Source organism: Cucurbita pepo, chromosome LG08 (genome assembly GCF_002806865.2).
Source record: "Cucurbita pepo subsp. pepo cultivar mu-cu-16 chromosome LG08, ASM280686v2, whole genome shotgun sequence".
In the NCBI taxonomy this organism is placed as follows: domain Eukaryota; kingdom Viridiplantae; phylum Streptophyta; class Magnoliopsida; order Cucurbitales; family Cucurbitaceae; genus Cucurbita; species Cucurbita pepo.
The window spans coordinates 9,157,591-9,182,883 of record NC_036645.1 but is presented as its reverse complement, the minus strand read 5'-3'; the positions used below and the strand labels follow the sequence as shown (position 1 = coordinate 9,182,883).

At 36.5% G+C, this 25,293-nt stretch overlaps 5 protein-coding genes across 6 annotated transcripts; 3 read left to right on the top strand and 2 right to left on the bottom strand.

Annotated features, from left to right (window-relative positions):
* Positions 1–34: 34 nt before the first annotated feature.
* LOC111800487 (probable leucine-rich repeat receptor-like protein kinase At5g49770) lies at positions 35–6,668 on the bottom strand. Its single transcript, XM_023684202.1, has 19 exons — positions 5,966–6,668; positions 4,852–4,975; positions 4,695–4,766; positions 4,460–4,534; positions 4,292–4,363; positions 4,025–4,186; positions 3,862–3,936; positions 3,714–3,785; positions 3,561–3,632; positions 3,399–3,467; positions 3,227–3,301; positions 3,042–3,113; positions 2,824–2,958; positions 2,252–2,730; positions 2,008–2,160; positions 1,793–1,932; positions 1,474–1,693; positions 929–1,164; positions 35–740 (listed from the first exon to the last, which is right to left on the bottom strand). The coding sequence occupies exons 1-19, from the start codon at positions 6,048–6,050 to the stop codon at positions 231–233; spliced, it is 2,898 nt and encodes a 965-aa protein (XP_023539970.1). The 5' UTR covers positions 6,051–6,668; the 3' UTR covers positions 35–230.
* Positions 6,669–7,441: 773 nt separating this feature from the next.
* LOC111800388 (probable serine/threonine-protein kinase PBL8) lies at positions 7,442–15,735 on the bottom strand. Its single transcript, XM_023684055.1, has 6 exons — positions 15,376–15,735; positions 14,758–15,116; positions 14,545–14,680; positions 9,762–9,898; positions 9,534–9,657; positions 7,442–8,314 (listed from the first exon to the last, which is right to left on the bottom strand). Exons 1-6 carry the CDS (start codon positions 15,425–15,427, stop codon positions 7,845–7,847), a joined length of 1,278 nt encoding a protein of 425 aa, XP_023539823.1. The 5' UTR covers positions 15,428–15,735; the 3' UTR covers positions 7,442–7,844.
* A 1,022-nt stretch (positions 15,736–16,757) lies between these two features.
* LOC111801143 (50S ribosomal protein L17, chloroplastic) lies at positions 16,758–19,190 on the top strand. Its single transcript, XM_023685135.1, has 2 exons — positions 16,758–17,068; positions 18,522–19,190. Exons 1-2 carry the CDS (start codon positions 16,846–16,848, stop codon positions 18,929–18,931), a joined length of 633 nt encoding a protein of 210 aa, XP_023540903.1. The 5' UTR covers positions 16,758–16,845; the 3' UTR covers positions 18,932–19,190.
* A 740-nt stretch (positions 19,191–19,930) lies between these two features.
* LOC111800331 (serine/threonine-protein phosphatase PP1-like) lies at positions 19,931–21,830 on the top strand. Of its 2 annotated transcripts, XM_023683976.1 has the most exons (3): positions 19,931–20,782; positions 20,852–21,411; positions 21,481–21,830. In XM_023683976.1, exons 1-3 carry the CDS (start codon positions 20,614–20,616, stop codon positions 21,634–21,636), a joined length of 885 nt encoding a protein of 294 aa, XP_023539744.1. In that variant the 5' UTR covers positions 19,931–20,613; the 3' UTR covers positions 21,637–21,830. The 2 variants fall into 2 exon arrangements, with proteins under 2 accessions (XP_023539744.1, XP_023539743.1); XM_023683975.1 differs by having other exon boundaries at positions 19,932–20,782; positions 20,852–21,830.
* A 1,449-nt stretch (positions 21,831–23,279) lies between these two features.
* On the top strand, positions 23,280–24,130 carry LOC111800333 (calcium-binding allergen Bet v 3-like). Its single transcript, XM_023683978.1, has one exon. It carries the CDS (start codon positions 23,345–23,347, stop codon positions 23,942–23,944), a length of 600 nt encoding a protein of 199 aa, XP_023539746.1. The 5' UTR covers positions 23,280–23,344; the 3' UTR covers positions 23,945–24,130.
* Positions 24,131–25,293: the final 1,163 nt, after the last annotated feature.

Here is a 25,293-nt window from a genome sequence, read left to right as displayed (position 1 = left end):
CACTCCATTAGAGGAGAAGAACAAGAAAAGGCCATTCATGAACTTGCTTTTGTATAATAAATCACGGATTACAAATAAATTAACTTTCAAACGTCACGGGTCAATCGACATTACGAAAATGACGTCGTTGAAGGAAAGCATAACCAACATCAGAAATATGTTCATGTGCAACACAAATCCTAAAATGCATAAAATACTTACAACTCCACAAGAAATGATGAACACCATTTCTATTTGGGCTCCACATTTGTTGGAAGAGTGTGTCCTCCACTGTAATCAAAAGCCTTACTGTCATCAGTGTCCTTTGTTATAGGATCATTATAGGGATGCGTAGGAGCAGTTTTGGAAGCCCCAAACTCGGTAGCAGATGTGGATGGAGTTGTTGCGTTTGTACCTATTCCATCACTCTGCAAAATACTCTCAATTGCCTTAGCCACTTCACTCATTGTGGGGCGCTCTGCAGCTGACTCTTCAACGCATTGCATAGCCAACTCCAAGAACTTTCCAAGCCCGGTAATAGCCGTGGTATTGTTTAGTATGGCGGCATCCAGGATCTGCTTCAGACCGTAATACTCTTCTTCATTTTTGTTCATCAACGTACGCACCTCACGAACTACGTACTTTCCTTTTTGAATAGGCAGCTTAGCGGTTAACAATTCCAACATAACGACTCCGAAGCTATATACATCACTTTTCTCAGACAATTGTTGAGTCATGTAATATTCAGGATCTAAATAGCCCTACAAATATGAAAGACAATCATAATGATCTAAATTACTCGAACAGATCGAAGAAAGTGAAGTTTTTTAAGCGGATAATTTCGTTTTCCAAGTAGACTAAGATTTTCTCGTCCATGCTTATATCGTGATCGATAATTTATGGTAAAATGCTTGACGAAACAACGAAAACATAATACTGAAGTACTCACCAGTGTTCCTTTAACTTGAGTAGAAACGTGCCCCTTTTGACTGTCTAAGACGAGCTTGGACAAGCCAAAATCTGCAACTTTTGCATTTAAATGTTCGTCCAAAAGAATGTTGGTCGATTTAATGTCTCTATGGATTATGGGAGGATTAGCAAGTTCGTGTAAGTAAGTCAATCCTCTGGCCGACCCAATTGCAATACGAAGTCGTCTCTTCCAATCAAGAATAATACCAGATTTTCCTAAATTCAATGTTGCACGCGTTATTTGAAATCAGATATTCTTAAGTGTCAACATGAACAGAACTCAACTAGTTAAGTCATACATCTCAACGAAACAGTTAAAAACATGGCTAAGTTGGATCGAGCGATCGAACTAATCCTAGGGGACAAGGCTTATCGTATAACAGGTGTCGTTACTTGCTAGAGATATAGTCTTCAAGGTATTGAGTAGTAAAAAGAATCTAGAATCTAATATTCCTAACTTCATTTTCAGGTCATTTTTCTAACGTAAAATGAGTTCAACACCCCAAAAGATCTGAGAAAACTTACCAGATAGGCTATCTCTTAATGTTCCATTAGGCATGAATTCATAAACAAGCATCTGCTCTTCTTGTTCGAAACAAAATCCGATGAGGCCAAGAAGGTTTTTGTGATGAACTCGTGAAAGCAGTTCGATTTCTGTCTTGAACTCAATGCCACCCTGCCTTGATCCTTGTTGAGCTCGTTTGATCGCAACTACTTGTCCATCCACGAGCACTCCTCTATATACCTACAAAGGATGATGACAGTGCTAATACAACTCTGAAGCACGTCGTACGAGAAAAAGAACAACAAAAAAGCAGTAACAATCACTCATTTGTACATTTACCTTGCCATATCCTCCAGATCCTATCTCATTGCTCATGGAGAAACTATTTGTGCATTTTTTAAGTTCATCATAAGAAAACCATCTAGCTCCCTTCAACTGTGGAGCACCTCCACTATCGTCTCCACTTGGTGCCCAAGAAGCTATAAAATTAGTGTTAACCATGTAACTACAAAGTATGGATGGTCATAAAAGCAACAGTGATTAACATCGCTTACCGAATGGCCGACTCAATACGATGGCCTTTTCTGCACGTTTCTTTTGGCGAATCGCGTATATTCCAACTCCAATGAGTCCTAGAACGAGAATGGCACAACCAATAGCTACTCCAATTATCACTACAGAGCTGACTTCAGTTCGCCATGCATTGTCTTAAGGCATCAATGTTTTTAGAATCAGTTCATCATAGTCATACAGCTGAGTAACATTTTTATGTAGAAATCATCATTAAGATTAGATTACCTGGAAAACCATAGGGGGATGCAATGAAATAAAATGGCCCAAATGCTTTGGGAGGTTTGTAGGTTTGATTACTCAAGGCAAACCCAATCCTCTGAATATCCGACCTATTAAAATACTTTCCGTTGGGTGGAAAAAGAGCAAGCTCCATCTGAAGATAATCATCAACATTAAAGAAAGGGTTTTGAATAAAAACCGAACCAGTCGTAAGCTCCAGCTTGGTCCAAAGACTCAATTCCAATAAGTGAAACAACGTCACGTTCGACAATTCCCTGAACGAGGGTGCTCTAAAGTATAAAGTCCCTTGAAATGGAAAGGCACATTCACAACTCTGAGGGTTTAACTTCTCATCAGGAGGACACAACTTACTTCCACAGTACAAAAGGCTGGTGGAATAGGGTTGTGTCGTATGATCTCGAAGCTGGCAATATTTCGTATTTGAGAGGGTGTTATCAGTGGTACACACAGGATTCCCTATCAGCCTAAAACAAGAACCATTCATGTGAATGAATAAAGGTAAGTGAAAGAACAAAATGAAATCTAATATTAAGAAAAATGGCAAGGATTTCACTCACATCAAAGTTTTGGTATATTCTGAACCAAAGGTAAATTCGGAAATACCGTTACTTTGCAAATCAACAAGCTGCAACTGTGGGCTAACTGTGTCACCCATACTTAATGTCCCATTGAATGAATTGTTCTTCAGTTTTCTAAAACGAACTTTTCAAAATATTATATCGACATTTTTGTTCCAATTCGTAATTCAACGTCTTATAATTAAATCAAAGCTTACATTTGCTGTATTTGTGGTAAGCTAAAGACTGCTTGTGGCACAGATCCCTGTATTGAACCATGTTCAACAACCCTGGAATCATGTTAGAACAAACATTTATCATTACATGTCAAACATTTCAAAAACTTATAAAAAATTCTCGCTTATCAGAATTGTCGGAAAACATACGATAAGCTTGAACTTACAGAGTGGTGAGCGATTGTAGATTTGAGAACCATTCCGGAGCTGCTGATGAATCAAATGAGTTGTTACTAAGGTCCCTGTAAAGACAACGTAATGAAAAAAAAAAAAAAAGTCACCATAAATGAACTAATGTAAGATCATAATGGAAATGATAGCTCCTTGCTATATGCTTACACATAATTTAGTGAGATCATATCAGTTAAGTTTGGCATTGGACCAGTCAACTTATTGTTGGCTAAATTCCTGAAACAAGTACAGAATAGAAGAGACGAAAAATAAAGTTGATTGTTCAGATTATCGGTAAAACACTAACGTAATCGTTAGAAGAGTACCCACAATTCATCAACATTTGTTAGGTTGTTCAGATTTGATGGGACTGGTCCTGTTAGTGAATTCCGATCGAGTCGACTGTTACATAATATTTGAACAGCCTCAGTAAGTTGTAGAGATAAAATTATGAGAGAAAAAAAGTTTAGTACATGTACTCACAGAACCTCAAGGGTCTTAACAAGTCCCAAAGTTGGAGGGATACTCCCAGAAAGACTATTTCCATCAAATAATCTGATAAACGAAATCGAGTAAGATTTGGGAGAAAAGAATTAAGGAACAGATCAGTATTGGATTTATATCCACTTACATGTGTATTAACACCATTTCAGATCTAAAAAGTTTAGGCGAAATGGAACCCGATAACTGGTTTTTGTTGAAATGACTGCAATTCACAGAGAAAGCTTTTAACATGGAAGTAATAGGATCTAATTTTTGAGGATATATTTGCTTTTGCCTTTAAGAACACTCACAAATGTTTAGCTTTCAGAAGGAGGTCCAAACCAGGAGATTCAGAAGTTGAGACAGGAATACTGCCTGTTAATTGATTACTTGCTAGGTCCAGCCAATAGAGTTCGGAGAGTTTTCCCAGAGATGGCGGTATGGTACCGGTGAACTTGTTAGAATTTAACGCCCTGACATAAAATGAGACTACACTTTAAGCAAAAACAAACAAACAAACAAATAAAATCCTTGTTTTCCTATCAATAAATAAATTTTCTTTGTCCATGTAATCTCACAAGAAGGATAGCTTAGAAAGATTGCCCAGTTCTTCAGGAATATTGCCACTGAAGCCACACCCAGCTAGGATCCTAAAAGTACAAAAAAAAAATATCTGAGCTCTAGAAAAACAATGACATAGAATTTTAATAGGATCAAATGAGTTTCCTTATTAATTAACTCCTTACAAGATATTCAAATTCTGTAGTTTCCCTATTGCCGGAGAGATCGAACCAGTGAGATCTGTATTGAACGAAAGGTCCCTGTAATAAGAACATTAGAAACGACGAACAAGCATCATACATAAGAATGAAACCTTTCCTATACGTATGGTTAGAAGTCACGTCATTGCATTTTGTACTCATAACATAACAGAGATTGATGCAACTTACAATGATTTTAGTTCAGATTGATGCAACTTACAATGATTTTAGTTCAGACAGGCCTCCAATGTCACCACCAAGTTTACCTTTTAGGCCCATAGCTGATAATCTCCTAAAGAAGTAGGGTGACAAACACAATAAATAGGATTGACCAAAATATAAAATGAAAAGAAGTGAACCTCGGAAAGGATATTTACAGTGCAGTGACTCTTGAATTGTTGCAAAGCACTCCTTCCCAGGGAGCTCCACACGGATCATTTGATGTTCCCCAGCTTGGTGGTGTGTTTTGCCATTCGTTTTTCAGGGACACCAGTGCCGCAGCTGCACCAACAACATTCCAAACCTCATCAGTTTGTATATTTCATTCTATTCCAAAGCTCATCGATTAGAAATCGTTCGTACCACATTCGAAAAATAGTCATGAACTTTCAAAAGTAGCATTATTACCCTTTAACGTTTTTTAGAAGTTCTAAAAATTCTTACTGCTAGTATATGAACGGAAACAGTTTATCTACGTCCCATAGATCATCTTCTTCTTCGGTTCTCTCTCGCTCCTTTATTTCAACCTATGACTCAACAACTCCTCATTTCTCATTTCTTTTCCCTCACTTCTTGCATAGCATCTTAATACACTTCTTTCATTCCTCAATCTCTATAACTTTATCCATTTCTCTTCTCTTTCGTCTCTCTTTTTTAATATCAGAACTTTAAATCAAAATAAATATACAAATTTCGTTCCTCCTCTTTTCTCATGTTTACATCCCTTAGATCCACACATTGCCCGTGTAAGGGTCTGATCGTGGCTTTCACGCTACTCAATCCCTTGCTTTATTCGAGAGGGGCTTTTTTTTAGTAAGGCTCGCTCCCGGCACTCACATTTTTTGGCTTCCCTCAAATCATGGAACATCCAAGTACTTTATTGTAGGAAAACCACCATTTTTTATTCCTATTCAACACTCCAAAAATTTCTTTCCCAACTCAAGATAACTTCAAAGATTTTACTTCTTATTCAATCTTTTTTAACCAGCCTAAATTTAAAATGAGTTCTTTAACTTGTCTGTTCATCTTGGTCTTTTACATTCTCTTAAACAAAGTAAGAAACACAATATTAAAAAACACACAAACAAAACAAAACAGCAAACAACGAACAACTTGAGTGTGTAGCTAGTTAAAGACACTACATATTTGCCTTAAATATATACATATATGAACAAGAAAGTACTTGAAAGAACAAAAATAAAGGGAGTGCACAGTGAGCAAACCAAAAATCAATGTATAATTTCAGAGAAAACGAAAGGAAAAAGAACTTACAATCGCCGAAATGAGTAAGGGAAATGGTGGTATCAATTCCGGCGTAGAAGAAAGCCACAAGTAGCAGCGTTAGCACAGCCGACATCGCCACGATTTCCGGCCTTCACAGACAATGTTTGGCCAAAAAAAGGAGGAGGAGCATAAGAAGAAGATGATATAATTCCTTCTTCTTCTTGGTTGATGTTGTAAATGGAAATGATTTGGTTTGTCTTAAAAGCCAATCAACCATCCCACTACAATCGAACAGCAAGTAATGGTTCATCATTAAAACCTGATCGTAATTGACCTTTTCACCTCGAAATGAACTTGAATGCAGGCCGGTGGATGTAATTATCATTCAGCGGGATTAGGTTTAGGCTGCCCCACAAATTAAACTCGAGATTCAATTCAAATGCGTATTCGAAACTTCCTTCTTCGGGCAATAGAGTGGCCGATAGATATTTATGGATTCCTTTTCACAGCCATAGTCATCATCGGAAGCTAATCTATTGCTCCACTTGACTTGGTCGACTGCGTGCCAGAGATATGAAGCCCGAAATTATTGTTATCCCATTAACTACGCCTTCATTGAGTGGGAGGGACGACTTCCATTGTTACCATTATTGCTAAAATAGGCTTTTTCAGAAGCTGAGTTGATACTAACCACCTCCATTGAAGACAAGCTTGAAGATTTTCTTGAGCAAGCATCAGAAGAAAAATGGTTGATCATTCCAAAGCTTCCAAACAAAATCATAAAAATTCGTTTGGATTAAATTTTGTTTTAAATTTTTTATTGGATTAAATGTTTTTGGTCTAATTAATCGATCAACTAAAAAATAGAGTTACAATCCAACTCTAAAACTTATCCTTATCCTAATGTGAAACAATTCAACTCAAAAATAGAGTTACAATCCAACTCAAACTTATCCTTATCCTAATGTGAAACAATTCAACTCAAACTTATCCTAATGTGAAAATTAAGAATGACAATCCAACTCGAACTTATCCTAATATGAAAATTAAGATTGAACTCTAGGTAACTATTAATATAACATGGGCAGGACATATAAATATGATTTTTTTAAATAATTAAAAAATAACAATTTAATAATAAAATTCCACTCTAAATTTCACTCGAAAATAGAGAGTTAGGTTGGTTAGATTATGAACTAAGTGGGAGTCCAACCAACTAAATTTTGGGTTAAAATTTTTTTCCAACCTAACTTAATAAATTAGAATATTAAATGAAAAATAATATGACATAACACAGTTTTTATAAACATAATCTATATAAGCATCTGTGCCACTATCACGTCGTTCTACACGTGAATTTCTTTATCTAACATTTTAACAAATTTGTACTTAGAAAGATAATTTAGAACATTTATGAAATGTAGGGTCAATGATACACATCGTGATAAATAATACAAAATATTCCAACATTAAAACAAATATTCAAACATTAGATAAAGACAAAGGGTACCATGAAGAAGCCAAGAATGAAACAAAACAAGCAGTTTAATTACAAAATCAAAATCCCAATATCACAAACACATCACATTTCAGGCAAGAAAAATATCAGATCGATCCTGCTGAAGCCAAGGATGTCGGTAACATGCAGCAGGATAGTTTACAAAAACAGCCACCCCCTAAGAGGTGTAAGGCTAATTTTAAGAAGCACATCCAGCGCCCGATCAAGAACTATATCAATCATCCGAGGGGCGGCAGCTTGGCATGCAAGTTAGAGCGACTAGTCCATATAATAATTACACTTGCAAATGTTGTACACAACACATGGCCAAATATTACAAATCCAGGTTGGTGGTCAACAGTGTTTACAGTGGAGATTTTGATTCTAGTAAAGGAAAAGAGCAAGCCAAATAATAAACAAGATGCATTTTCATCTAACCCTACAAGCCGCAGGGACGCTGGGGGAACAGGTGGGGTTAGGAGACCGGCAATTGGCACCACCACGACCAACATTGTCGGCGAACCTTGGCCGCATCCTGTAATCAGGGATGCCCCCCCTAACAAATGGGCTACTTCCCGATTCAGTTGCACCGTTGCTGCTCTGTAATGGTTCTAAAGTTTCGACCACATCGCTCATTAAGGGTCTTGCTTTGGGGTTCTGGCTCAGGCAATAGTATGCCAGGCTGCAGGCCTTCTGTGCTGCCCTTGTCGAGTATTGGTTTTCTAATCGGGGGTCGATTATTTGTAGCAACTTCCTCTTGTCATTTAGCTTAGGTCGGGCCCAATCTACCAAATTCTGCTCCTTGCTTGGTTTTGTCTTGTCAACAGACTTTCTTCCAGTTAAAAGCTCCAGAAGAACAACACCAAAGCTGTATACATCACTCCTTGCTGTCAAGTGGCCTATAGGTTTCAAAATGGAAGCTTGGTGACAATGAAAACCATAAGGTGGTACTTCATTATATCAGAGAAAAACCTTACTCATATTCAGCATTGAAAGTTCAGTAAACGATGCTACATAATCTTTGTAGCTTGTGTCATAAACAAACGCCTATTACTGTAAACTTATATGTGAAGAATATACCAAGGGTATGGCATGTTGCCTCAATATCCACTCTCCAACTCAAGGATTCTCTTTTAAGTGGTGGAAGTTGTTGAAGTGGACTAAAGACATTGTTATTTCAAGATCACAACGCGTCATGATGATTGCAAGGCAATTTCTGCAACGCTTAAAAGGGAAATTGTGGAGGATTTCTTGATCAACCCTTACCGAGTTGAGAAAGCCTTGCTAAAATCTCATAAAGGTCAGATAATTGTGGACAAATGGAAAAAAGATGGAAATTTCATCCTTAAAGTTGAAAGATGGAATGTAAAAAAAATTGAGGCAGATTGGGTGGCACGTTATGGTGGTTGGGTTAAAATCAGAAGCTTACCGTTTCCATGGTGGTTAAAAATAATTGTTTATTGCTTTTGAGACTAAAATGGAGGCCTTTTGGGTAGTTCATCCTTTGTTTGGGGCAACAAGGCCATAACTAGAGGAGCTTCTACCATCAAGAGAGCTTTGTCAGGATAGCATGAATTTATGATAAAATCTCTTTGAAAAGCAAATAGAAGAACCTCTAATATTGTATTCCACTTGTCACGAAACCATCTCAAGTCATTATTGAAACTTCTCAGCATATCTTTTTAACCTCTAATAATGTTTAAGAGTAATTTTGTATATGTAGTTTTTTTTATTTTTGTCTATATCTTTTGAGCACTGATTTCTTTTCATTTTCAAGAGAGCAAGGGAACAAAGTCCAATTGGGAGAAGGGGAGAAAAAACCTACAAAATCAAAATCAAAACCTTTTTGAATTCTACCAATAGTTCTTGGAGCCTTAAGCTCTTATGCATTTTGTTCCTGGTAAGAACAGCCTCTCCCTTTCATAGAGGATCCTATAGTGAAAATGGCTTCACATTGAAATAAAAAGGCGGGCTAAAAAGAGCAATAAAGATGGCAGGAATACTTCAAAAGGCCACAAAATACAAAAACTTAACACGTACATTTGCATAACTGTAAAAAGAAAAAATCATCGAATGAAAAGTTTGTGGGAAGTTCTAATCACAAAGAAAAGATCGTACCAGTCATGACATATTCGGGGGCAGCATAACCATAAGTACCCATTACTCGAGTTGAAACATGTGTCTCATCACCTTGAGGTCCAGCTTTCGCAAGCCCAAAATCAGAAAGCTTGGCTGTATAGTCCTGCAGAATAATAGGCCAGGTGGAGCCAAATGATAAGTATTCTCTCATGAACAAGCTTGAAAAAAGAATAATAACAATGTTGGTTCATAATAAATTTCACATACAGAGTCCAACAGTATATTGGAGGTTTTAAAATCCCGATAGATAACGGGCCTTTCAGCATTGTGTAGGAAAGCAAGACCCTTGGCTGCTCCAAGAGCTATCATCATTCTTCTTGCCCATGGCAATGGAACAGTTGTCTCTGAGATCCCACAGAAAAGATGATGTAAAATTTAGTACGACAATAAATCAAAGAGGAGCCAGTCCAAGTACTACAATTTTATAAGTAATCATTAATAGCATACATATTTTGTTATTTTATAAGAAAAACTTAACAAAGGACCCCCAATTGCATCAAGCTAATTTTTTTTATACAAGTCATAACTAAACCCCCAAAAAATCGCAGGTCGCATAAATTATACAATAGAAGTTACTAATCAATACGCAAATCAAGCTATCCTTTTTGTAACCAATAGAACAGTGCAGTAAAAGGTAATTAGCTGAATTTATTTTTACTGTGTCTGAGAGATAGAGACATGAGACATGAGACATGAAAAAGATCAACCATTAAAAAATGAAAGGAGCATCATAACTCTAAAGACAATAAAATGAAAGACTCCATAACACAATAAGACCCGATCTTTAGACATCAAAAGATGAAAAAAAAAAATTTAATAATTTAGGGAACCATGCATATACTAGAAATGAAGTGTCCCCAAATTGAGTTACAAATCTAACGCTTTGTCCATCCAAATGCACCAGACAATTACTCAAAACAGAACAAAAAATAAGTTTCCTCTTTTTCTTTTCTTTTTCGGTTGCTTTTGGAACTCAAGATCCTCCATATATAAAACCAAACCAATTCTATCAATATGCATCCTGTAACGACAGGAAAAGTCTATTTATGAAAATTCTCTTTGGAGATGGAAGGATCCAACTCTTTGATGAAGCCATGATGAATTCATGAACTCTTTAAACCAAAATATAGGATTGACATATTCTCCCAAGTAGACATTGGATTCTCATTTCAGCTGCCCATAGTCAAACGTCAAGAGCTATTTTCTTTAGCAAAAATACTTGATGCAAATAACTCCTTGGGATTGAACTTTCAACAAAGCACCAAGACCAAATGATTTCACTATGAAATTCTTCAAAAAGTTGAAGTATTCGATGATTTTTTTTTTTTCTTTTTCTTTTAAGTAGTGTCATCATTTTTGGTCTCAACAAAACTTATGCTCCTCTGATACCGAAGAAATGCGATGCTAAACCAGTTAATAATCCAAACCTATTAGCCAAAATCATTGGAAAGATTCTCTTAGAATGGCTAAGAAGGTCATCACTTCTATCAGAAATAAATTTCAATTTGCTATATTTCTCATACACAGATGATCAATAATTGTGCTATTGCTAATCAGCTAATGTGATGAACAGAGAAGAAAAAAAGAGAGAGAAAGAAATCAACAGATATTTGAAGAAATTATCAAAATGGAAGGAACCTCGTAAAATGGAAGACTTCTCGCCTCATCAGTTAAGATGGTCTTGGAATAGGTGCCCTATTTCATAGAATTAAAGCCCTTCTCATCAAATGGTTCTGGAAATTTTCCAATGAACCTAATGCTCTTTGAAGGACCATTGCAACCATGTATGGCGTGGAAACCTAAAAAAAGAGCTATAGGGAGTTCGAAAGGAAGACCATGGATAACTTTGACAAGAACAGTGAAGGATTTCTCCATTTTATGAAGTTCAGAGCAGTAAGTAAATGGCCAAAGGATCCGCTTTTGAAAGATATTCGGGTTGCAGACAGCTCTTTAGCTGCCTGTTTTCCAGAAATTTATGCTGNGCGATTTCGAACAATTTGGATTCCAAGAACAAACTGAGCCTCTATAGCAGATTGTTTGGATAACAGTAATCACGCTTTGACTGGGAACTTCACGCTTGGACCCAGCTTATCAGAAAAATAGATTCTTTTCCTTTGGGAAATGGTATAGATAAAATGGGGTGAAGCATTGACTCAAATGGTGTGTTCTCTAGCAAATCCACTTTCCAATACCACACGAAAATCAGCAGTAGATTGAAAGATCCTTTGCTTAATTCTATTTGGAAGCTTAAAGTTCCAAAGAAGATGAATTTGTTCCTTTGGACTGTTGGCTGTAGAAGCTTGAACATGGCTGACAGATTGCAAAAAAAAAAAAAAAATCCCAAATTGGGCCCTCTCCCCTCGGCGTGCACTTTGTATCTAAGAAATAAGGAGTCCATAGATCATCTACTCCTTCATTGTCCTTTCGTGACTAGAGCATGCCTCTTAAAATTGAAGATTGGTTGACTAATATTTGAGGGACATGTCTTTTAGAGGAAAAGCTAAGAATTTGTGGGGTTGTGCAATTAGAGTGCTTCTTTGGCCCACATTGAAAGAAATAAATTAACGAATCTTTGAAGAAAAGTCAAATTTAGAGTAATGTCATCTTGATGGAGTTTAAACCAAAAGAAATTCTTTTGTAACTATAGTCTTATGATTTCCTTAAATTGGAAAGTTTGCTCGTAACTCCTTGATGGGGTTTTTTTTCTTCCCTTCATCTGGCTGTCCTTTTGTGATTAATACAAGTTTCTTGTTTCTTATTAAAAAAGAAAAAGAAAAAGAAAAAGAAAGGTATTGCTAACAAGCTTGATCTCGAAATGCTACTGACAAATTGAACAATAAATTTTGGACGTCATTTTTTATGCAACCAAGCATCAAAGGAGAAATCTTCAAGAATCCTCAAAGGAATGTTCACAATTATTTTAAGTCTCCCAATACAAAGAATGAATCTCTTATTTATAAAGGATTTAAGCTAACTAACAATCAAATAACCCAAAATTACAAAATAACCCGCACACAATAACTCACCCTCAAGTTTACAAGATATCAAAGTAAGAAATCTTGCTTCAAAACTACTCCTTCCAATGATTCGAAAACCTTTCCATGGGATATTTTGCTTTCAGCCCATCAAAACTCCAATGCAACATCTTATAAAACTTCTAAATAATTATAAATCTGTAAAATTGATCCTTTGGCTTTGGGTTCTTGCAAAAACATAATATCCAAACATTATAAATCTGTTTTCAGCCCGAGTGCATTTATGATTCATATCAAAGTTGTCAAACAATACAAATAAGGAAAAATAAATGATCTTCTTTTCAATCTCTTTGTCCCCCTTCAAACGCCAGCATCATTTCCAAATAAGCCAGTAAATTTTTTGTTCCTTCTTCCACTTGCAACTCTATGAAAATAAGCAGTATCACAATCCCCCATCACTAGCTCACTTCACCTTGGCTTTCTACCCCCAACTCACACTTTCCTTTCTGACCAACTCAGCAAACTTAGCCTTTAACAAAAATGGCTCCTTCTTCCACTTGCACCTCTATGATAATAAGCAGTATTACAATCCCCCATCACTAGCCCACTTCACGTTGGCTTTACTCACACTTTCCTTTCTGACCAACTCAGCAAATTCAGCCTTCGACAAAAATGGNCCCCCCCCCCAAAAAAAATCCATCTAAGTACTTCAGCCTCAACAACTCTAGCTTCTTAAATCCTCATCCTCAAAGTCTCCAAAAGTTCCAAAACCTTAAAACCCCTTTGAAGGACCACAGAAAGGTATTCTTTCTTTTTGTTGAAGGCATAGTGATGCATTATTCATCAAGAAGCTAATGGCGACTTTGGAATTGTGAGTTTATTCAAGCCATCTGAGACTATTTCTTTGGTTCATTTGGTATTTGTTTGACGCATAACTAGGGTGGTTGTTTGATGATAGAGGGAGTTTGGTTGCACCCATCGCCTTTTATAAGGGTTGTGTCCTTTGGCATGCAGGTATTTTTGTTTTTCTATGGTGTATTTGACTTGGGTTTAATCTCTAGCTAGATTCAATGCTTCTTTTTGTACATCAATTTCTAAAGATTTTTTTAGTTATCCTTTACTTTTTTCGTTTGAATTGGAAACCTTTTCCATATAATGTTTTGGGTTGGCTCCTTTTGTTGGGTTGTCACTTTGTAGCCCCATTTGTATTCATAAATTTTTCTCTATGAAAGCTAACGTTCTCCTAAACATAAAAAAGGTGTTCATATACAAAGCTTTTCAATTATAAAATTCAGATCGAGAGTGAATTCAGATAAAGCCTATTTTGACCATGAGAACTAGATTATCATTCATCCCATTCAATTTCTTTAGTTGTCTTCCTACACACATTCTTTCTCCGAATATACCTACATCAAAATTATGTCATATTGCAAGCAGAAAAATAGTGAGCGTAATAAAAAAATACTATGTCAAAATGAATGGACTGAATAGCTAACTGAGATAGCGATGTTATACAGGGTCAGGCCTATCAAGTGGCACGTGAATGTTTTGCCAACGGATATGCCAGATGACCAGAAAATGAAACAAATGATTCCTGTTGGGAGTGGCCACTGTCATGCATCCTCCAAGCTAAGAATAAACAACAATATAATCAAGGAAACTGGAAAAGTAATCACGAAATTAAAACATAATAATTAAAAGAAGCACTGCACTGCGTCTTTCGATTTCGTGGGTAAAGTAATGTACATATATTGAAAAAATAGCATAAAGAATAGATTGTAGGTTTTGTAGGTTGAAGCAGGGGCAGAGACCAAACGTTTAATTTAAGATGAAGCGTGCTTTATGCTTGAGTCAATAAATCTCTAATCATCCACATAGCCTATTTCATCAACCATTAAGTAGCTCACAGAATTAAATATAGTTAGTGCCTAGCCAATGCTAAGAAAAATGCAAGAGCAAATGACTAATTATTGAACAACGAAGTAAAGAAGAGCAAGAGCAAGATGAGAGTGTACTTCGAAAGAGGTGGTTTTCAAGGCTTCCTCTAAACATGAACTCGTAGACAAGTAATCTGTGGTCATCCTCGCAGCAGTAACCAATCAACTTTACAAGGTTTGGGTGTCTTAGCTGACCAAGAAAGTTGACTTCTGTCTGCAATAAAGCAACAAAGGGTATGAAATACCAAATAGAAACATGACTTGCACAGTGACGTGAGAGAAGAGACATACAAGCCATTCTCGGTGTCCCTGGAGGCCTTCCTTATTGAGAACCTTGACAGCAACAGGAAGAGATTTGAGGCCAACCCTGACGTTCTCGTCAATGTAGCCTTTATAAACAGTTCCAAATCCGCCCTCTCCCAGAATGTAATCGGAACGGAAACTCTTGGTGATAGTTTCCAGCTCGAACAATGTGAAGGCAATAATGTGTGTGTAAAGCACCGAATTCTTTCTCAAATCCTCGAGGCTGCGAGGGGTCGAAGGATCGCTTAGATCTGATATGGACCGGTTATGAATATGCTTTTTATCTGTAGCATTGTTGCTGCCGTTTTTCACAGCCAATGAAGAAGATAACGTATGCAACTGTTGAACTGCACAATAATGAAAAATACTACAATTGAGTTCAGAATTTCAGCACAACCATACCGATTCTAGCTCGATTCAGTTCGTTTCCAAGTTGAAAATTCCACAAAACTAATCCGAAAGCGCGAATATAGATAACCAGCACATTGCCAAAGACAAAATGAGAGAAGAGAAAGAAAGAAAAAACCCTAGATCTGATTTTTTTTTTTTTTTTTTTTTTTTGAAGAAGAAGAAGAAGATGCGAAAATTCATAAATCAGAAGAATACCTTGAGCATTGGAAACAACAGCAGACTCTTCTCTGGTACCGCAGTTCCCCATTCCGACTGGACTAGTTTGACTGGGACTGTGAAGCAGCAGTGGTGACGGCGGTAGGCTCGGGTGGTGTGCTGACTACGCGGACCAAAAAGCAATAAATGGACAAATTACTGTTGCAATGACAGTGACAGTAGCAATGGCAGACGTCGTGGGAGAGATGGAATTGCTGCTCCACAACACTTTCATTCTTCTCAGAGATTGGTCTAATCTTTTTCCCTTTCAGGCCGTAACGTTGTTAAACGCCGACGTCCCCTCCGGCTGCCTTCAACTTTTTGCCTTCCGCCATTGCGCGGTATTGTCTCGATCTTACCAAATAAACAGTACCCATAAAATAATATTTCTAAATTTTCCATTATTTATTTATTTATTTATTTATTTCAATCATTCCTCCAAAATTATTCATTTATTTTAGTGACTTCCTGCATGATTTATNTTATTTCAATCATTCCTCCAAAATTATTCATTTATTTTAGTGACTTCCTGCATGATTTATACATATATATATATAATCAAACTTTTATAAAATAAAAAATAAAAAATACCGATAGTTAATATTTTATTTCAAAAATATTTTTAAAATTTAAAATTTATTTAAAGAATGCTCTTAAATTTTTAAAAATTTTATTAATATTCTTATATTATTTTTAAAAAAATTTAAATTTTTTTAAAAAAATTAAAAATATTATAGTTAGTATGACGTTTAAAAAATACTCATGAACTTACAAGAGTAATATTAAGATATTTATAGATAATTTGTAAGATGTCGATAGACAATTTTCGTTCATATATCGATTGCAAACAAATTAATTTTTTTTTTATATAAAAATAAAGATGCTACTCTCGAAATTTTATAGGTAAATATATATATATAATACGGATAGTTAATATTCTATTTCAAAAGTATTCTTAACTTTTAAAATTTGTTTAAAAAAGGATGGCAAATTTTCAAAATTTGTATTAATATTTTTAAATTTAAAAAAAACTTTTAAAATATTTTTAAATTAAAAAAAAATTAAAAATAATATAGTTAGTACGACAGTAATATTAAGACATTTGCAGATAATTTGTAAGATGTTGATAGACAGTTTTTGTTCATTTATCGTCGCAAATAAATTAATTTTTTTTTGTAAAAAATAAAGGAGGTTACTTTAAAAATTTTGGGTATATATATATATATATATATATATATTTTTTTTTTTTTTTTTTTTTTAAAAACTAAATATGTAATATATTATTCAGAAATAAAATAAAATAAAAATAAAAATCTTATCTTGCTGGGCTTGGGCCGCTGAATCGGGTGTCCAGAAACGCTTCGGGGAGTAGTATTTTAAGTGCGTATTTGAAACTGCTCGCTCCTAAGCCGTCTAGACAACCTATCCTTATCTTGTTATCCATAGTCCACGGACTGGGACACTCCTACAATGGCAATGGCGATTACTACGGCGACGGCGACGGCGAACAGCCGGTGGAGCTTCTCGTCAATGAGGTCAGCGCTACCTTCTGTGGAAGTAGGAGTTCGTACTCCCTCTCGCGTCAGCTTCCCGTCGTCCAATGGTCGAGCCAGTGGCAGAACCTGCAGCAAACAGATTGCCTCCTTTTCGGGCTTGTGCCCTTTGAACCCTCTCATTTCTATTGGCTCATCAGGTAATTCCGTTCCCTCTCATTCGCTACTTGTGTAGCGCCGTCTAATTTGATGTTTACTCTGCGGATTCGTGCGTCTATTCTGCCTCTGATGGCTGATTGAGTTACGTTCTATGAATTCAATGGTTCTGCAATAGTTTTATGTTTTCGGTTTTGATTTCTGTTTGAATTGGTATGTCTCTTTTGTTCGGAAGTGTTTTGCTACTAATCTTACACTAATTCTGGGAACAATGAGAAATCTTGAGTTCATATTCGCGGAAAATGAAATATGAAATGTCGATCACCGTTTGTTGCACACCTAGTGAGTATCAATGGGAGAGGAAACTTGAAAATCTTTAGGTTTCCTTCTTTCTTTGCTCCGTCCATGCGAGCGAGTATTTATTTCCAATCCCTGCAGCATTTTGTCTGTCGAACAATTGTCAACAATAGGACTGGATTGAAGTAAGTGAATTTTCAGGATTTCGATCATTAAGCATCCATCCTCCTAATGGAAGCAATGTACAAGAATCTAGAGAATGTAAAAAATATATGAATCAATTATTGCCAATATAGACTTTCAACTCGTAAATTCGATTCTTCCTCACCAAGGGTTTGATACAATACCTACTAAGACAACTAGCTACGGTTTCTAGACAAAATTTCTTCCCGTCCCACCCCATCGCTCCTTTGCTTAGGTTTACTTGCCTCTAATGTATTTAGACATGAATTGAACACCTGTGTTTTGGACACCATAAGTTTATTCATTTTGCGCCTATATTTACCGAGCTGGACAATGTCATGTGCTTGCTTAGTACTAGGTTGGGTATAAACTTTGCTTATAGATTAAATTCTTGTGCACATGATATAGATGTTCTTGAATATTGCTCTCATGGAGCTTATAATTACTTTTGCATATCACTTGGTGAGCGAAGTTAACGTTTCAAAACTCTGCAATTTAGTGGCTGAGTATTATACAAGTTTTTTGTTGTTGAATGTAGTAGAACGTTAGGTAGTGTTGAGGATATTTAGCCTTAAATTATGATTTACTATATGTATAGTATTTGACACTTGATCATTTATTGTTCTTTTCATTTCCTTTGTAATTTATTTGATTCCTTAAAAGATTACTATTTTCTTTGTAATTTATTTGATTCAATGAAGGATTATAAATAGAGAACTTTCACCAACATTTAGGTGGGGTGGTTTTAGCAAATATTCTATAGATAGTTTATGTCATAAACTAGCCTAGAATCCCACGACTATAATAAAAATGATATCTTGTCACTTGTTACGTAAATCCCATCAAATAAAAAGAATTGTTTGAAGATTATAAGCGCACATGGAATTCCTGAGATTCACACGAGTTCTTGGGAGCATGATTTTCAAACAGTTTCTAATGGAATTCCTGAGATTCATACAAGTTCTTGGGAGCATGATGTTCAAACAATTTCTAATGGAATTCCTGTTCATGATGCAGATTACAACAGCTATGAACAAAACTTTACAATTGTTGATAATGGTTACCGAGTTTTTGCCATGAGACATGGCAAGCGGGTACCTAAGCTCAACAGGCCTCCTGACCAACGGCGTGCACTATTGCGAGGGCTCACCACCCAACTCCTTAAGCATGGTCGAATCAAGACCACCAGAGCAAGAGCCAGTGCTGTACGTAAGTATGTTGACAAAATGATCACGTTAGCAAAGGACGGTTCTTTGCATAAAAGGAGACAGGCTTTAGGCTTCATCTACGAAAAGCAGATTGTTCACGCCTTATTTGCAGAAGTGAAAGATAGGTATGGGGAGAGAAATGGTGGATATACCAGAATTTTAAGAACACTGCCTAGGCGAGGGGACAATGCGCCTATGGCATTCATTGAACTTGTCTGAATATTGGCTGGTTGTGTTTGTAGCAGTGAAGTCGAGCAGTTCTAGGAATGTTGATGAGGTTTAATCCTTTTTGAGGCGTTGCCACATATATGATTATGAACCTTGTATTAATAATATCTATGCATATAAACACGTTTACATTTGAGGCATTGCCACATATATGGTCATGAATATTCGGTTTACATTATGGGGCTTTGTCAATTTGTTATTTGAATTCAAACTACATTTAGATGATATTTACTCGGCTGGAGGCCCACAATGACTGGATGTTCTAACCTCATCAACATCATCCTTTGTTCACTTTGTTGTTGTTGATCATTCTATAACTTTGCCTCCATTTTCCATTTTCTTTTCATGATATCAAATAATGCATCAAATCTTATCCCAAACACCAAACACCAGCCAGTAGCGATGGATAATATCTAGTAGCGATGGACTTGAGTTGTTATAAATGATATCATAGCCAAACACCAGCCAGTGTGTTAGCGAACGTTGGGCCCTCAAGGGGGTGGATTGTGAGATCCCACATCGGTTGAAGAGGGGAACGAAACATTCCTGGCCCTCAAGGGGTGGATTATCCCACATTGGTTGGAGCGAGGAACGAAACATTCCTGAGCCTCAAGCGGGTGGATTATCTCACATCGGTTGGATCGGAGAACAAAACATTCATGACCCTCCAGGGGACATTCCTGACCCTCAAGGGGGTAGATAGGGAGACGAAACATTCCTTATAATGATGTGGAAACCATTTTAAAACCTTGAAAACTCAATGTTGAGTTTAACCGGTCTCAATGTTGTAGTTCCCTTTTTAATTATACTTATACATGTCATAGTTTTTCAGGACGTGCATGCATATGCTCCCTTCAAGGCTTCTTATTGTTAACTATGTCCATTTGATGGCTATGTGACATGCTAGTTGTCATGGAAGGTTCATGCTCAAATGTGCTTGAAATTAGCATATCATGGAAGGTTCATGCTCAAATGTGCTTGAAATTAGCATATCATGTATTCCTAATGTATAATATACATAATGAACACAATCTTGGAACCTATTTAAAACTTTTCAAAATATAAAAGCTAAACAGACAATAATCACAAACACTCTTCAATGTCAAGCTTCACACTAGAATCCCGAAACCCGATAAAGCACCTCCATCTATACTAACGAGACACTAGTTTACTAAAATTGAAGAAACGTAACATCTTTTGGTAACATTGAGACATTGTCCTTATCGCCTCAACGTTGTATCGATATTCAATATATATGCACCTCTCGTGAATCGAAGAAATGGAACCATAGATCTTTTACATAGGGCGTTAACGTTATGCCTTACGGATGACCGTCGATGTTCCAAAAATAAAATTAAAAAGAAGAAAAAAAACTAGAAACATGGAAGTGTGAAAGAACAAGAACCTACCAAAGGAAGCCAGAGTAATTCCTTCTCTAATTCACATCCCTCCCGTCTAGTTATGTGAATTGCGGTGTAAAGGGCGATAGGACCCCTAATATTCCGGGAAGGGAGGTTAGTGATCGTTGGTTAACAAACGCCACGGCTTTAATTCTTTTCTTATTCTATGATCATGATGAACACCCAAAACTGAAACTGGCCGGAATCCACCCTGCACCTGCTTGCTCTGTAACGAAGCCATTGTCGAGTGGAAGAAGAGACGCGGCGGCGGAAATGGAAGGACTGGAAGGCCTCATAGACAGGCTAATGGAAGGAAGGAAGAACAAAGGCAAGAAGATTCAGCTAATCGAACCAGAAATCCGGCAGCTCTGTACCACCGTCAAGCAAGTCTTCCTCAGCCAGCCCAACCTCTTACAATTGGGAGCTCCGATCAACGTTTGTGGTATTACACCCACTTCCTCCTCATGAATCTATGAATTCATTTGAATTTTGCTATTGTTTTTGCTCGCAGGTGATATCCATGGCCAATACCCGGATCTTCTCCGGCTGTTTGAGATGGGCGGGTTTCCACCGGAGGCCAGCTACCTGTTCCTCGGAGACTATGTGGACAGAGGAAAACAGAGCATCGAAACCATAACCCTTCTCTTCGCGTACAAAATCAAATTCCCGGACAAATTTTTCCTGCTCAGAGGCAACCACGAATGCGCTTCGATCAACCGGATCTACGGATTTTACGACGAATGCAAACGGCGATTCAGCGTCCGGCTATGGAAAATCTTCACAGATTGCTTCAATTGCTTGCCGGTAGCGGCGGTGATAGACGACAAGATCCTCTGTATGCACGGCGGACTTTCCCCGGAAATGCAGAGCTTAGAGGAGGTGGGAGATATAGAGAGACCTATCGACGTGCCAGACCAGGGGCTTCTCTGCGATCTTCTATGGGCGGATCCCGACAGAGAAATCAGAGGTTGGGGCGAGAATGATCGGGGAGTTTCCTTCACGTTCGGCGCCGATAAGGTCACCGATTTCTTGAAGAAACACGATCTCGACCTAATTTGCCGCGCTCATCAGGTCCCTCTTTGCTTTGATTTCGTCTTCATTGAAACCCTAATTTTCGAATTGCTAACTGATTTCGCGCAGGTGGTTGAGGATGGGTATGAGTTTTTTGCAGACAGGCAATTGGTAACGATATTTTCGGCGCCGAATTATTGCGGGGAGTTCGATAACGCCGGAGCTTTCATGACCGTCGACTCCAGCTTGCTATGCTCGTTTCAAATCATTAAGCCCTCCAAATGATGAACCGAGCCAGTAGTTCATGAGTTTTTTCCTTTTTTTTCTTTCCGAAAACAGCCCAATTACTCGATTTGATCCGATCCGATCCAAATCCAATCCCGGGATTTGTATATAGCCACGGACTTCGACTCTGGGATGTATATACATGGAACCCTGCAATTAATAAAACTAGAACACAGACAGTCAGATTAATTAAAGTTTATATATATCCAAGTAGAATCTGTAGAACACTTCCATCTTTCCTTCTCGAGTCCGGTTTCGATCTATGTTCGTTTGTTTGGAGCTTTTGATTTTCGTTTGACTTAGCTAAAATCGAGCCTTGAACTGAGTTACGAATGCTAAAATGCACGTTACTTAGCTTCTATTGTAACTTCATCTTTTACGAGATCGCTGGTTTATGGTTTATCTATGATTTTAAAATATAATAAACTTAATTTTGTTCATTATTATCATACAAAATTAAATTATATTTTTATGTAACAAAAATTACTAAAATTTTAAATTTAACAATTTAACGAATAAATCTGTACAATCTTCACATTCATAGTGAGACTCCTTTGGCTTAGATCCTACCCTCGGAGCTCCTATTTAGAATTGTGATGATGCAGGGTTCTTCCAACCCGAGCCTAACCCGAGCCTAAAGAACTTTATCTGAAAGGGACCCTCCTACACTCAGGGCTCCCATTTAGAGTTGTGATGACGTGAGGTTCTTCCAACCCGAGCCTAAAGAACTTTGCCTGAAAGGAACCCTCCTACACTCAAGGCTCCCATTTAGTTTACCTGATAGACCCTCTGTTTCATAATATTATAAGTTTGTTCATTGTGATATTTTAGAAATATTTAAATGGTAGATGAGCCAATAATTAAAAAAAGAAAAACAAAATTGAAAAAATAAAAAATAAAAAATTAATAGCGAAATTGATGAGCCTCTCCCTACCATTTATTTTTATATATTCTTACAATAATTGAACTAATATTTAAAATCATTTATTTAAATAAATAAATAATAATATTATTAAAAAAATATTAAATTATTTTATATTTTTATGTCTATTATTCTCGACGCAACCAATTATTTCAACGTGCATCATTTAATTGGTGACAATAAGTGAGATAACACATGTATAAAAGAGTGCAATATATATATATTTTTAATAAATAATAAAATAATTAAATTAAAATTTAGCTTTAACATTTTTAATATTTAAAAAATACGTTCTAGCTCTAACGTCTATAAAATAATAAAATAATTAAAGAAAAATCTAAAATTATAATATTGTTTAGATATTTATATTTAGATCTAACTTTTCTTTATTTTCTCAATAAATAAATAAATTTAATACCTACCCTAAATTTGGACTTTTTTTTTTTTTTTATGAGTGGTTGAATTATTGATAGAATAAATATGGTGGAGAATTAAAGTTTGATTAATTATTTATTAATAATTTCAATCACAGTCATAAATATTTAATTTAAAAATTATAATTAAAAATAATAATGGGCGAGGTCAAGGAGTCTAGGCCGCCGAGCACGGATCATCCCTAATAATTAATTAATTAATTAATTAATTTGATTGAATTTACTAAAATTAAAATTAAAAAGAAAAGTATTATATTTATATAATTTCTGAAATCCGAAATGGAAATTGCAAGGCCTTATAATTGGGCGATGAAATTATGTGAAGACGCCAATTTTGGTGCAGTGTTTGGAAATGGACGGCGAAGCCTCATCGGAATCAGACGTTTCCCGACCACGGCTGTCGAAGAAACCGTCGAGTTCTTCTTCGTTCCAGCTCCGATGCCCTAGCCTGAACTCCCTCCGTCTCCGTCGCATATTCGACATGTTCGACAAGAACGGCGACGGCATGATCACCAGCGAGGAGCTGGGGCAAGCTCTGTCCCTGCTCGGCCTGGACGCGGAGGAATCCGAGCTGGATTCCACCGTGAACTCCTTCATCCAGCCGGGAAATGAGGGGCTGAGATTTGAAGACTTCGCGGCGCTGCACCAGTCGTTGAACGACGCCTACTTCGGCGGACAGGACGGGGAGGTGAATCAAGAGAATGAAGAAGAGAAGAGGATGTCGCAGGAGGAGTCGGATCTGACGGAGGCGTTTAGGGTGTTCGATGAGGACGGCGATGGGTACATTTCCGCGGCGGAGCTGCAAGTGGTGCTGAGGAAGCTGAGGTTGTCGGAAGGCAATGAGATCGATAGCGTTCAGAAGATGATCTTGTCCGTTGATCGTAATAAAGATGGACGGGTCGATTTCTTTGAGTTTAAGGACATGATGCGCAGTGTTATTGTCCGGACATGATCCATCCTCTCTCATCCATCATCATCCATGCCATGGATCGAATCCAACCTTGGGTTCTTTTTTTTCTTTTTTTTTTTCTTTTTTTTTTATTTATAATATTTGTTTTTATTTTATTTCAATGTTTTTGTTTCCTTTGGATTTTTCTATACAAAAATCATCAACCACACGATATTTTCCTTTCCTCCATGTATTTCTATTGTATTGTATTCGATTTTCATAATTAATCAGTTTTAAATCGCTCTTAATTTCATAATTAATTTAATTACACCAGACCACTAAAAAAATCTAATCCCGACAACTTCAAATTTATTTAAGTTAAATTAACTCATTTACCCTCTGGTATGAATTTATATTATATTTTTTATTATTAATTCTCTCTTAAATTAAAACATTCAAAATTTTAAAATATATATTGAAAATACTTAAATTTTAATTCAATAATTGAATGTTTTAGGTATTAATATTTTATTGTTAATTAAATAATTGAATATGAGAGGGTTTTTTGGGGGTGAAAATTGAATATGAGAGAGATTTGGGGTGAAAATAGAAATTTAAGAAATTGATATTGGGCTGGCCCATTTCTCCATCGGGTTTGTTATAAAAGTGATTTCTCTCACTTACGCATGCATAACACGTGTGTCTAAGAAAACCTTCAAATTTTTAGCAAAAGGGAAGATTGTCCTTGATTTTGGTGTCTGCTACCATTTAAATAATAATAAAAATGTATAGAGGTTTTTTCGTTAGATAAATGTAACCCTTTTTTCCGCTTGTGCGGGCGCCCGTCAATTCTTTTGAGTTTCATTATTGCGAACGTACTCTCGGTGAGATACTTAATGTGTTAGCTCGGGTCGATATGCATAGCGCCTAGTATCCAGCATTTACGATTAGAACTATTGGAGTATCTAGTCTCATTCTCTCCCCTTTCCTCTCTCAGTATCGGCCCGAATACTTTCACCATTGGTGTTCTTTTCGATCTCTACTTATTTCACTGCTCCACCGAAAATTTCTTCTAGCCCGAGCTTGGTAGTTTCCACATTTGGTACTAATTTGACTAATTTATTTATGTTATTTACTAATTTGACTAATTTATTTATGTTATTTGCGAGCATTATTGTCGCTTCAATTATTAATTTATTAATAATAATAATAAAAACAAATCACTATTTTTTTTTGTAGTGTTTTTATTATATTTGAAAATTATTATATCAAAAATAATTTTACCCAATTAATAGTTAATACATATACAATAATTTAATTATTTTTTAAAAATATAACGAATGAGGAAATTTTGGCTGGTGATAGAGATGAGAACGGGGAAGGCTTCCGTATCTCCCCCTCCATCTCGTGGA

What these genes read in the sequence shown, in the direction of transcription:
- LOC111800487 (XM_023684202.1), bottom strand. Translation starts at nt 6,050, where the DNA reads ATGTCGGCTGTGCTAACGCTGCTACTTGTGGCTTTCTTCTACGCCGGA. An exon ending in CCTTACTCATTTCGGCGATT is followed by an intron (nt 4,976 to 5,965) that starts GTAAGTTCTTTT and finishes TTGTTGGTGCAG; the next exon opens with CTGCGGCACTGGTGTCCCTG. An exon ending in GAATATACCAAAACTTTGAT is followed by an intron (nt 2,731 to 2,823) that starts GTGAGTGAAATC and finishes TTCTTGTTTTAG; the next exon opens with GCTGATAGGGAATCCTGTGT.
- LOC111800388 (XM_023684055.1), bottom strand. Translation starts at nt 15,427, where the DNA reads ATGGGGAACTGCGGTACCAGAGAAGAGTCTGCTGTTGTTTCCAATGCT. An exon ending in TGTTGTTTCCAATGCTCAAG is followed by an intron (nt 15,117 to 15,375) that starts GTATTCTTCTGA and finishes ATTATTGTGCAG; the next exon opens with TTCAACAGTTGCATACGTTA. An exon ending in CCAATATACTGTTGGACTCT is followed by an intron (nt 9,658 to 9,761) that starts GTATGTGAAATT and finishes ATTATTCTGCAG; the next exon opens with GACTATACAGCCAAGCTTTC.
- LOC111801143 (XM_023685135.1), top strand. Translation starts at nt 16,846, where the DNA reads ATGGCAATGGCGATTACTACGGCGACGGCGACGGCGAACAGCCGGTGG. An exon ending in CATTTCTATTGGCTCATCAG is followed by an intron (nt 17,069 to 18,521) that starts GTAATTCCGTTC and finishes TTCATGATGCAG; the next exon opens with ATTACAACAGCTATGAACAA.
- LOC111800331 (XM_023683975.1), top strand. Translation starts at nt 20,614, where the DNA reads ATGGAAGGACTGGAAGGCCTCATAGACAGGCTAATGGAAGGAAGGAAG. An exon ending in AGCTCCGATCAACGTTTGTG is followed by an intron (nt 20,783 to 20,851) that starts GTATTACACCCA and finishes TTTTGCTCGCAG; the next exon opens with GTGATATCCATGGCCAATAC.
- LOC111800333 (XM_023683978.1), top strand. Translation starts at nt 23,345, where the DNA reads ATGGACGGCGAAGCCTCATCGGAATCAGACGTTTCCCGACCACGGCTG.